The 13,038-nt window shown below is 40.1% G+C and overlaps 1 protein-coding gene across 4 annotated transcripts in view; it reads right to left on the bottom strand.

Moving 5' to 3' along the window:
* Positions 1 to 10,347: 10,347 nt before the first annotated feature.
* The window catches only part of SMARCA2 (SWI/SNF related, matrix associated, actin dependent regulator of chromatin, subfamily a, member 2), a 119,360-nt gene continuing 116,669 nt past the window's right edge, over positions 10,348 to 13,038 (bottom strand). For all 4 annotated transcript variants that reach the window (XM_032205275.1, XM_032205272.1, XM_032205273.1 and 1 more), the window contains 2 exons: positions 11,473 to 11,615; positions 10,348 to 10,850 (listed from right to left, as the gene is read on the bottom strand). In XM_032205275.1, the coding sequence (XP_032061166.1) occupies positions 10,815 to 10,850; positions 11,473 to 11,615 (179 nt within the window). In that variant the 3' untranslated portion in view covers positions 10,348 to 10,814. The remainder of the gene's footprint in view (positions 10,851 to 11,472; positions 11,616 to 13,038) is intronic.

Here is a 13,038-nt window from a genome sequence, read left to right as displayed (position 1 = left end):
CACGTGTTAATGTGGTAAGCCCACTTGTCAGCATTGATCCTCCCAGAGGCAAACACAACCTGTGCCCTTGATCCTTTAAGTAGTTGTCCCAAAGCCCTAAAGTCCCTTTTGATTGCTCTTGGACTTCTCATTGCTCCCTCGTCATTACCAGCCTGAAAGACCAGCAGTGGGTAGCAGTCGCTGGGCAGTACCATGCGCTTGGCTTTCCTAGCAAAGTCTTGCACCTGAGCCCCGGGGAGGCAACAGACCTCCCTGTGGGTTGGGTCCAGTCGGCATATCGAGCCCTCTGTCCCTTTCAGAAGGGAGTCCCCCATGACAGTAACCTTTCTGTCTTTCTTGACAGACGATGTAGCAATGCAGTGGGTAGGCTGCCGTGCCTCAGGCACCCTCTCCAGCTGGGATGGGCTTTTGTCTCCTTCATTGTTCTGTCGTGTTCTAGACCCTCATATCTGTTACATACAGGTAGATGGGAAGGTGAGGTGGGCAGGGACAGGGCTCGCCTACCACCCCAAACAGGAACCTGCCTCCATTCCCCTCCTTGGCCTAAGTCTCCTCCTGCTGCCTGGCGGGATGAGGGAACTTTTGTCTTCTGTGTGGCAGGAGACACTTGTGCTGTGGCAGACTCCTGAGTCTGTCTCAGAGAGGGCAGAGTACAGCTCCACCAGTCAATTTCCCTCTCTGACTCCCTGATGCTCCTGAGCCTGCTCACCTCCTTCTGAAGCTCCTTGATCTGCTTGTTTGGGGTCTGTTGTTTTAGACAGTAGACTTTCCTGAGCTCCCTCTCCCTCCCTTGCATTGACAAGGAAGCTCTTTGCTGGAATGGAGAGCACTTGTGGACAGAGATGGCCTTCAGACCCCAGGGACAATCACAGTTCCTCAGAGCCTTCTGAAGAAGGCATGCCTGCAAGACCTGTCATCAGGCTGAAATTCATTTCTGTGTCACAAAATAAGAGATACTTCAGTAGCTTCAGTGTATATCTCAAAAATGACTTTCACAGTAATGGAAGTAGGTTTTTTGTGTGTGTGTGTGGCGTTTTTTTTTTTTTTTTTTTTTTTTTTTTTTTAGTCCCACTCATTCCTCACTTAGTGAGTCATAGAATTATTAAGGTTGGAAAAGACCTCCAAGATCCTGAGTTCCACTTTAATTTAAAAGTCCTCCAGGATTTAGCCTTAGGAAAGTTAAATCGTCTTTGCTATCTAAAATCTTAAAGGCAAAATACAATCTTCAGCAAAGAGGGATAGTTTAACACAATTGATGGGTTACTGCTTTTGACATGATTGCTTCCATTGTAAACCTTCCACTAACTACTGAATGTAAAGGTTATCAGAAGACAGCTGATACATCTATGTGTGAGAGAGTATTTTCTAGAAAAGACAGAGAGAACAAAAGGCCTCCAATAAATATTCCAATGAATATAAAAAATCAACATAGATATGTGACCTTCCTGAAAAGGTTTGCATCTGCAGTGAATGCAGCTTTCATAGGAGTATATTTTCTGTAGCTCTCTGTATTACTAAGGGTAAGAAGTATGTTCAGAAATTTCATGTTTATCTTCGTAATGTTTTTCAGTACTAAATGCCCTAGTCAAATCAAGCAGTGACATCACATGGTGTACTGTCAGATCCTACTCTCACTGAGAATCATTTCTCCTGCACTAGGTTTAACCTAAGCAGATAAATAGAGGTGGCCTGACTCAGAATTGTTGCTTGAGGTCCTAGTGCTTATGAAGTATAAAGTATACGGTAAGACTGAGGTGGGGATAGCAGATAGACTAATAGCTGAAAAGGATGACATGAGTTTAGGAGCTCATGATGTGCTGGAGACAGTCTCCTGGCAACTTCTCAGAAGCTGCTCCCTTTTAGAGCAGCAAAGTGTAGAGTGGTCTCATAAAAAATCTCTCCTTTGAAAAGAAATGTCATTGCACAAATTGTGTGAATTCTGCACAGCAGGTCAATGTGTTTTGGAGTTTTAAATGATGATATTTCCATGAAGCTGTCGTTACCCAACACTGTACTTGTTTGTTCTGTGTCTGGACAGATACAGTTCTGGGATAAGTTAAAAATATTTCCTTGTGCCTAGTTTAAAAATGACTAGAGATCACTTTTTTCTGAATGTCTTCCAAGGCTGAATGAGCTTTGATGGGCCTCAGGCAGGTGGCTGGAGAAGAATGAAACACTATTGCATAGTGTAGATGATGGAGGATATAAAATAGCCTTTGCTATTTTATAGGATTAGTGTCTGTAATGTAGTTTACCTACCTAATGCTGCTCTAGTTGATTCCATCAGGTTAAATTATAGGAGTCTACAATAGCAAGTGAGTCAAGCAGTGACACAGGTGTCTCCAGGGAGAAAGCCAGCCCATACTGCCTATTCCCAGACAGGCAACGGGGCCGTTCTCCAAGGCTAGACATCTCTCATCAGACAGATGTTAAGCCACTAAAAACAAGCAGACTCACAGAAGCAAGCAGCACTCCTTGATCCAAGGAACAGTGATACAGGCAGAATACGCAGCCAGACTACTGCTGAATTCAGCAGGGATGTCACAGGCTGGGATGAAATGGTTCTGCTCACGTGAGCTCCCAAAGAGGTGACAAGCTGTCCACTCACGCAGTTGGGCCCACCAGAATTTTACCTCTTTTATTAATCGCTGTGCACCATCCAGGGGAACACTCACCTGGTAACGTTGATTTAAATTGGTTACCACCCCAGGGACTGGAGCAGCAATGTTTCTTGTGCTAACTTGCAATCGGATCTGGTACAGCTGGAAAAGAAGCCCCAGATGTACTCAGAACAAAAGAGGAACTGCATGTCACCTGCTAAGAAAAAATGTGTCACTTGAGTGCTTATGAAAAATAAACTAGAACTTCTCCATTTAACTTACAACTTGGTGACTGAGTCTCAAGTGGGCTGATTCTAGCATTTATGTTCTGGGAATGGGGAGGAGGATTTGAAGTGCATAAGTCTGAGTGACACAGGAGAAAGATGCACCAACATCCTTTTCAATTTGTTTACTCCTAATCAGAAATTATAATCTTGCAACGTATAGGATACACACACACACACAAATATATATATATATATATATTTTTTTCTGTAATATCTCTAAGGTTTTTATTCTGTTCATCTCAGGGAAACCATCACACTAACATACCTAGATTCAGGTGTGGGTCCTGTTACACACTGTCACTGTATCTTTCAGGTATCCCAGAAGCAGTGAAAAAAATGATTTAGGATGCAGGATAAATGAGTTTCCTATAAATGCGCAGGATGACTAGGATTTAAATCTTGACTCTCCATCTTTGACTCCTTTCATTAGCTCATCCTGTCTTCTTCATCACCTAACTGTCCATCACTGTTCCTGAGGCACAGGTTTTCACAGAGAAACAGTAGGACAGACAGACAGCATGAAGAAATTGCACAGCTACTTCCAGTGATGCGTGCAGCGAGGGAAGCAAACTCCTGTTGCCATAACAGGAGTTTCCAAAGCAGAAGTATAATGCTTCTAATTTTGGTAGGATTGCCCTTTATGTAGTTTTAACGAAGTGTGAAATTTTAAATATATTACTAGTGATTCTAAGTGCTTAAGTGCACTGACAGCAGCGCTTACAGTACAGCTTTGCTGCTTTATTCCTTGACCTTAAGAACTGCTCAAAGAAACCTCAACAATTGAAGGAACACTAAAGTGTCCCTAGGGTTGCACCAGCAGACAGCAGCACTAATAGCAACATGGTGTCCTAATCTCACAAAATGAGGAGCTCTAAATGAATGGTCAGAAAATGCCCTTTTCCTCCCACTTCTTTTCTCTCCCATTTCATGATAAAAGGACAAAGAAGATGGGAAGTAACACTGCACAATGAAGCAGCAACTGCTTCTAGTCTGTAAGGCATCCAACTGCATATAAAATTGATTGCAATGAAAGCTGATGGACAGAAGAGCAAGCAAGCCTAAGCCCCAAAGGGATAATGTATATAATAGGTATTGCTACAGTAAACGGGATAAAAAACATCTTACAATACAAGTAACACAAGTGGATACAAAGTCAATGCCACCAAAAACTATGGGTCTTTCAGAGAAAGAAAATGAGGTTTGGCATGCAGATACTTCTTTTTCATTTACAGTGCATTCATGTCTCAGTATTGCAGTCTTCTCAGTCTCCATCTATTTTTATCTCTATCCTCTGGTGAAAGAATAGCCCATGCAACTGTTGTATTCACAGGTAGTAATAATGTAATACAGCAAGACTGTTCACCCCATGAAAAGCGGTAAATATAATGAAGCAATATGAGCTTATGTCACCAAAACAGTGGACTGTGCACGGTAATGTAACTCTGATACCAAGCACAAACCAAGAAAACAGCTGCCCAGTCTGGAAATTGTTGTAAAAACATTCCCTCTCTCAGGTATCATTTCCGATACACATCTTCTGGTCAGTTAGAAAGCACAAGAAGTCCATGTTGCAGTATTTATTGTGATTCAGATTTCAATGGCAACTTGGCACATGTGGGAAGAAAACACAAGCTGTCGTCCTCTAACTGGAGAATAATTTTGTCCTTATTATGTCTGCTGCGGTCATGAAAACAGGGGGTAATTAGCAGTACCATATGGATTGAAACATAATGTCATTTTAACAGAGGCACAGGAATAGAAATATTTAACCTCACAACAGTGTCAGATCAAGGCAGAGAGTTCAGTGTGTTCTTCAGCACATCCATTTCTCCATTTGAAAGCAGAGTGAAGAGTAAGGTAAATATTGCCACATTCTCAACATGAACAAACACAGAAGATGAAGACAAGACCCAAAAGTGTCTGGAGAGCAGATGTGACATCTGCATGAAAAAGCAGATACACCTGGAACAAGCTTTTGGCTCACTTCAGGAGAGAGCAATCTCCTGGTTGCTAAGGAGAAATAAAAGAGTGTTGCTGCAACTTTTGATTAACTTTTGTGTCATATTTAAATAATTTTTGGATACAACCTTTCTGACTTTCCTTGCAGAGAATGGGCAGGCTGCATCTGAATAATCCTTCATGGCATTTTTGGTTTTCATTTTAAAAACTACCCCAAGGACAAACATGGCCCTTGATGTTTAAACATTTAAAATGTAGGACTGCACAGTCCTACAGTACAATGAACTGTACCCTCTGAAAGGAATGTGCAATTTCAATAAAGAAGAACCAGGTACATGTTGACTGGTGAACTGCTTTACATGTTTATTTTCTGTCTCATCTGCCTTCTTGCTCTTGTTCACAAGAAGATTAGAGGTGAGGGATCCCTTTTAAAATAAAATATAATTCTACTGCAAAAAAAGAATCAAAATTGATTACATTTACCTCTTTGCTTGTTGTGAACCTACTTTCCCCTTTACACTACGGCCAAAACACACATGTAAACTACTTACACTAGCCTTTTTCATGAACCTACAAAACTCAATTTGTGTTCGTGTTTCACCATACAGTTTAAGTCCCTGTATAGAAAAAGAATATTTGTCTGTTTCATCATTATTATTTATGAATTTTAGAGATATCAGAGATTTTAGGAATATGAGCAGAAGGGAACCAAAGGGAGCATTCCAAAAACCCTTCTAAAAACTTTCCGTTTTGTTTTTAACCTGTTGTGAACTGCTTTGCAGATAAGACATGTTCAATAAACCTCACTCTCCAAGCTTTTTTAATGAGGAAGTGACAGCAGATTGTGAATTATTAATAAAGCTCTTAATGTACTTCTTGGGTAGTCAAAAGTATTAAGCATGTACCAACAATGTACTAATTGCGCACTTCTTTAATGCTTACTGCTACCTCAGCGTTGCCTTTGATTTTTAGTGCACAGGAACTGTGGCTCTGTTTGCCAGGACACACCCTGCCTTGATGCACTGCCTCAGCAATCAATGAATTATCGTCTTTATTCAGGAGCTAAGCGAGTTAAAAGTACACCTCCAGGGCCAGAGTAAAGGGGGAGAGGGAACAGCTTAGTGTTTTGTTATTTTTTTCCTGAAAGCAGTATACATAACAAGGTTTTACAAAAAAGCTAGTGCAATACTTTGCAATGAGTACTAAACACATTTAAGCAACAAGCTATTTATATTAATTAAAGTACATAGTTTTGCATTTTCTTTGTTTCTTTCAGAATGTGTAAGGGGAAAAGAAAGAATATTAATAGCATTTGAAATAAAACTGTTAAGTGTTATTCACCTGGCCCACTTACATTGCTGCCTACTCCCCAGAAGAAGCAAATGCAACAAGCAAACCTCCCCCTATTTATTTCGTTGATGTCCTCCAGTGCACAAGCTACACTGTATCCAGTTTTACTAGGCAGCTTCCTTTAAGTAAGTTACTGAAATTAATGTAGGAAATGAGTTATTTTCCCTTAATATGGATTTTAATATTGTTCTTTTATGTATATATAATCAAAAAGGTGTTCCAAGTGTTTTGCATGTCTTCATTTTGTATTAGAAAAGGAATTCTGCAGAAGTGCGTATCCAGCTTTAACATATTTGTACCTACTTGAAAAAAAACCTTTGTTTGTAAAGAATTTGGAACATTATGTATGACAACGATTTAACCAGAGCATGGTTTTTTCTTTTTTCTTTCTTTCTTTTTTTTTTTTTGTATACTAATATTGGACTCGATGGACTCGATTGGACTCGATTTTTTTTTGGTATACTAATATTGGACTCGATGGACTCGATTGGACTCGATGATCTTGAGGTCTCTTCCAACCTAGAAAATTCTGTGATTCTGTAATATTCTGTAATGTACTCAGATTACTACTAAAAAGCTCATCTTGAAAAGTACACTAAATTTGCACAGAGAAATAGCAAGATAACAGCTAAAACATTAGTCTGGGTAGCAGTGGAATTCACAGAATCATAGAATGTCCTGAGTTGGAAGGGACGCTTTGAGGATGTTCGAGACCAACTCCTGGATCCCCAAAGGACCACCCAAAAAATCAGACCGTGTGTCAGAGAGTGTTGTCCAAATGTCTTTTGAGCTCCGTCAGGCTTGGTGCCATGACCACTGCCCTGGGGAGCCTGTCCCAGTGCCCGACCACACTCTGGGTGCAGAACCTTTCCCCAGCCCTCAGCCTGACCCTCTCCTGTCCCAGCTCCATGCCGTTCCCTCGGGTCCTGTCGCTGTCCCCAGAGAGCAGAGCTCAGCGCCTGCCCCTCCGCTCCCCTCGTGAGGGAGCTGCAGGCCGCCATGAGGCCTCCCCTCAGCCTGCTCTGCTCGGGGCTGAGCAAACCAAGGGGCCTCAGCTGCTCCTCATTCTTCTTGTCCTCTACACCCTTCTCCACCTTTGTTGCCCTCTCTAATAGTTTTATGTCCTTCTTATACTGTGGCACCCCAAACTGGGCACAGTGCTCGCGGTGAGGCCGCCCAGCGCAGAGCAGAGCAGGACAATCCCTTCCCCCACCAGCTGGCAGTGCTGGGCCTGGTGCACCCCAGGGTAGGGTTGCCCCTCCTGGCTGCCAGGGCATGCTGCTGACTTTTGTTCAACTCCCTATCAGCCAGAACCCCCAGATCTATTTCTGAACTCCAGGCCCTCATTCCCCTGTCTGCATGCCAGGGTTGCCCCTTCCTAATTGCAGAATCCAGCAGTTGGTTCTTGTTAAATGTCATATTGTGGGTGATTGCCCAGCTCTCTCATTTATCAGGATCTCCTCAGAAGGCCTCACCACCCTCAACCCTTCATATGCTAAGCCAAATAATAGGACCAACTGCAATGGTCCTTACTTCAGTTTTATTCTCTACCTGCACATCTATCTGTAAATAATCGGTTCTTAAAAAATAAATAAAATTGGGTCACTGTAAAGTCACCAAGCACTCTGTGAATAAGCAGTGTGATACTGTACCTGTTATATATAAGTTGCTAATTAAAAAACAGTCTAAATTATCAGTGACTGAAGCTTATTGACAGCTGTTTCTTGTCATGTGTAATGGGTTGGTAGACTTGGTTCATTTTAAATGTCAAAACTTAGCATAAATATGTATGGCCTTGAGAAGCAATCCCTGAAGACAAATTGGCCTCTGGAAACCAAACGACCCCAGAATCATAGAAAGGTTGAGAGTAGTAGTGACTTTTGGATGTCATCTTGTCCAACCCACCTGCTCAACCAGGGCCATGCAGCGCCACTTGCACATGACCATGTTTAGGTGGCTTTTGAAGATCTCCAAGGAGTGAGACTGCATCCTCTCTGGGCAACCTGTGACACTGCTCCATAACACACATGTAAAAAAAAGTAATTCCTGACATTCAGACCTCCTGTGTTTTGGTTTGCACCCATTGCTTCTTGTCCTGCCACTGGGCACCACTGAAAAAAGCCTGCCTCCATTCTCTTTGTATTCTCCCTTAATATATTGACTCACATAGATAAGATTCCCTCCAGGCTTTTCTTCTCCAATTTGAAGAGTCTGAGAATAAAACTTTCTCAGGCTCCTCTTGTACATCAGTTGCTCCAGTCCCTTAACCATCACTGCGCACTGTTCGTGGATGTGCTCCAGCATGTCCATGCCTCTCTTGTACTGCAGAGCCCAGAACTGGACACAGAACTGCAGGTGTGGACTCACTAGAGCTGAGTAACAGAAGGATAACCTCCCTTGACCTGCAGCCCAGGATACTGTTAAACCTCTTTGCCACAAGGGCACATTGCTGACTCATACTCAACTCAGGAAGCCCAGGTCCTTTTCTTCAAAGCTTCTCCAGATATTCATACACATTGATGAGATCAGTGTATCCCTCTGAGATCAATGTTTCTCTGTGAAATACAGTGTCTCCCGTGTGGCTAGTGCACACACTGGATATGTTTTTGGCAAGAAGCTGTTCTTGGGAAAGATTCATTTTTCAACACCACCAAATTGTGGGAACCTACCAGTTTTCTGTTTAGACAGTGCATAGAATCCTTTAGGTTCGCAGGTCATGAAAGTGTATGCCCAAGTAATTGCTTCTTTACTTCAAATCTTGTTTCAGAGTATCCATAAAGTAAATCACAGTAGCTACCTCTATAGAGAGACAAACAAGTATTACAGTAGGCAGATGACTTCCATTTCTATTCTCATTGCTTAAGGCAAACTTATGAACAAGAGAATAATCTTTACTTCCACCTGGATATACTGTTACCATCCAAGGCTATTATGCCCATAGGATAACAAATGAAATATTTGAAATTGCTAAAACTAACTGAAGCTGACATTATCTCAGTGTGGGGCTAACACACACAAATGGACACCAAGCAAACACAAAAACCACTTTTCAACCAACTAGATGAAAAAATTGAAGCAATTAATATAATAGCAAAGCAGCAATATGATCTCAATATGATTCATATTGAAAAAGACATGTTCTGTTTACAAATGAAACCACAGGCTTGTACATATTCTACCAAATTTACATCAAATCAAGAAGTTTTGATTTCCACACAGAGTAGAAACATTAACTATGTACTTCAAGCATCTACGCTACCACATCTTAGTGCATCACAGCCTTCACACCTCAAGGTAACACCTAAAAATACTGATTTATAGATGTGCCTGACAGGCTACATGCCTGCCTGCATAAGTGATTGTATTCATGCCCACTAACGCCTGGGGATATATGTTTCCTGGAAGAAAAAGAAAACAAACCATTTATTTTATTGCTTAATCACCTGAATTGTAATTAGGTAAGGAATTACACTTCAAGTTATTATTTTATTACTTCAACTTTATTTTTATTTTAACATGTCTCAAATACCTTATCTTCATCTCTGAAGATACTTCTGTGGTGATAAAAATGAGTTCTTATTTTACATACTCTGGACAGACCACAGTGGACCTCTCTACAGGAAACATACTTGTCCTCCCATCGCTACTATAAAAATGATTTTTGTGGAACTCATAACACAGGACTGTATCTATTAAGCTAAATTATCTCTTTATTATGAAAGCACCAACACCACATTCTTCAAAATTACTGGAATTTTATTTGCCTCAGGCTTATGACTTGCAACCAAAGACATTGTGCAAAGAAAGCAAAGATTAAGTACACTTTAGGGAAAGGTGATAATCCACATTGGTAACATAGAAGATCAGTCTGATGAAAGAAGCCATCCATTACACTATATAGATTGCAATATTCAATAGCATTTTTCAACCCAACTTTTTTAATCAAGGAGAAAAAAGTTAAGCAAAGTTTACAGTAGACAAATTTGATACAATTCAAAAAGCATTTTTCTGAAGATCGTCAAGCATAAAGTGGAAAAACATAAATGGGACAAGATGAATGAAGGCTAACTACTGTACAATTATAAGCTATTAAACAAAGTTGCATATATGTACCACAGTGTAAAAAAAAAAAAAAAAAAAAAACAGTACAGAACAATTAAAAACCTTGAAAACTGCCTGATGAAAAATAAAATAACCAGTGACTTTTAATGGCTTCTCCTGGTTATCAATGCTACAAAAGACTTTTTTTTTTGTCTCTCTGATGCCACTGAAAAACTTACTATCAAATGATAAAACCAGGCACAATTAAACTATTACCAAGCTAAAACCAGCCCATAGAAATATACTACCAACCCACATTTTCCATCAAAAGATCTTTTTTTTGCTTTGTTGTTAAATCTTTGAGGCCCATTTGGTCACAATATGTTACATTTTTTCCTTTTTTACACCATGATATCATATGTTTGTCTGGCACTACCCTAAAGCTAATTTATAGAGAATGAGAATACAGAAACAACCCAATGTCTATTTGACAAAATGAATTCACTGGGCATAAAATAGGAGAAGGGAGAAGAGAAGGGAAGGGGGTCAGTTCTGCCAAGAAAATAAACCCTATGGATCACTCATCATCACTTCCGCTTGCTTCCGACTGGTCCTAGAGGTAAGAGACACAAGACAAGTCAGAAATTCTTTGCCAGCTATTCTATGGAATTTGTTAAAGAAGAAAAAAGAAAGAAAAGTGGAGAAAGATGACAATTAAACTGACGAATCAAGATAGCCTTAAGAAATATACTGTTATCTAATATTTCTCTTTCATGACATTTAATTCAGTTGCTGTAGGCTTCTTTAGAGAAGAAAAGACACTAAGGAAACACCAATTTTTCTATCTACACGGACATTTAAAAACAACTGCGGAGAGGTCTGCTTTCATTTGTTCCATTACTAGAAGAACCCACCAAAGAAAAAAAAATCAAACTAAGAGTTTTTCATTTGGGGATGAAAGCAAACAAACCATGAGGCGTAATGTTACAAAGAAAGTAGGAACAACTCCCAAGAAATAAGCTCCAAACTTAGACTTCTTGTCTTTCAGCACAGGGCCCAGACCTCCTAAGCACATACAGATACAGTTAAAAACCCTTGCCAAATTCTCTCAAGATAATGAATACAGATTAAATATGTGCTTAAGCATGAATAGGTGAGAATTCTGACAGCAAGCAAGACAGGGTAGAGACGTAATCACTGCAACCACTTCCACAGTCTCAGTGAACAAAACTTACATTTTCATCTTGATCCTCATCACTATCATCATCACTCACAACAGGTTTCGCTTTTGCTCGGCTTTGCCTCTTCTTGCCTTTCCCTTTCTCCCGACTCTTTTCATCCTTCTTATTCAGCTTGATTTTGACTTTCACTGATTTTGCTGCAGAAAGTAAAAACACATACAATTTAAAAACAACAACAACAACAAAAAAACAAACAAAAAACAAAAACAAGAAAAAAAATCAAACAAACAAAAAAAACATAGCCACTCTTTGCTAACTCAATAAAACAACTACTGAAGATCACTTATTAACTTCTAAATGCTGTCTCTGTTCATAGAAGTTCTCCACTGGTAGCAACCTGAAAACGTACTTTCTCTGTATTTTTATCTGCACTGTGGAACAATCAGAGCTTTTGCTTTTATTTCTCTACTTCTTTATAGATGTAACAATGATTTGTATTATGCCATAAAGAACAACTTGAAGTTGACCATGTGCATCTTATTTTTCACTTTCAGAATGCGTAGTGTCCACAGGTATTATCTGGTTTTGTGAGAAAACGCACACCTAAAAATACTTTATTTGCACATAGACATGTTTATGATTTGTACAAGCACGCAATTGTGTTGTTTTAGACCACAGAAATGCCATGTGAAGATAACACATTTGGAGTATACACCTTTCTGAAGGTCATGTTAAGTGTCTGATTTCCAAATTAACTGCTTAAATGTCATGTTTTGCAGAACTGCTTGCTGTACGTGGAAGAGTACTTCAGGGCAAAGTACTACAGTTTCTGTAACAAGACAAATGGGGTAGCTGGAGAGCATGTGTAGACGTACTGAGTGGCACAAAGGGGGAATAAAGGATGTCTCCTTTTCTACTACATCATGTCTCTGAGTCTTGAGGGACTTCATGATTGGTGCTTATGTTTCCACTGAGGAAATCTGAGCTGACAAGACCTGGAAGACATATTGAGCTTAGGCCCTTTGTATGGGCAATCCTGGCTCCATTTTGGCCATCAGCATGCTACAACAATTTCAATACACTAGTTAATCAGTGGAACAGGATATACACAGCAGACTAAAATTCAAACTAGAAGCAAAAGACAAATATTTTCACCAAGAGGGATAATATATTGTCAGAATATTTTGAGAGGATAAGAGGTCTCTTCTTTGAAGACGTGCTCCAGTTTTTCCTGCACCATGCCCTGAATTTCAAACTAAGTTTATGCCCAGCCCAGTCTTTTCTTACAGATGGGCCCTCTGAAAAATTGGTGTCACCTCCTACTTCTGAAAGAATCTGGAGTTTCACTTCATCACTCTCTCACTGAAGAATATTTGCTGCATCTTCTGGTTCTTAACTAGGTGATGATTTTTGTGTGTCACATCATGCCTGAAAGGTTGACCACCTATGAATAAAGATTGTATCTAGCATTTGCAGGTAGTTGTAATTAAAAATAACATGAATAGGATCAGAGGATTTATCAACGCTTATGGCCAGTGAGACCTGCTCCCACCAAGCACTTCTGTGATTTGTTTTTGGCTTAAAAGTAGTTTACTATACTCCAACAACTACAGCAATAAC

This window comes from Aythya fuligula, chromosome Z (genome assembly GCF_009819795.1).
Source record: "Aythya fuligula isolate bAytFul2 chromosome Z, bAytFul2.pri, whole genome shotgun sequence".
In the NCBI taxonomy this organism is placed as follows: domain Eukaryota; kingdom Metazoa; phylum Chordata; class Aves; order Anseriformes; family Anatidae; genus Aythya; species Aythya fuligula.
Note: the sequence above shows the minus strand (reverse complement) of the source record. Positions and strands in the feature narration are given on the sequence as shown.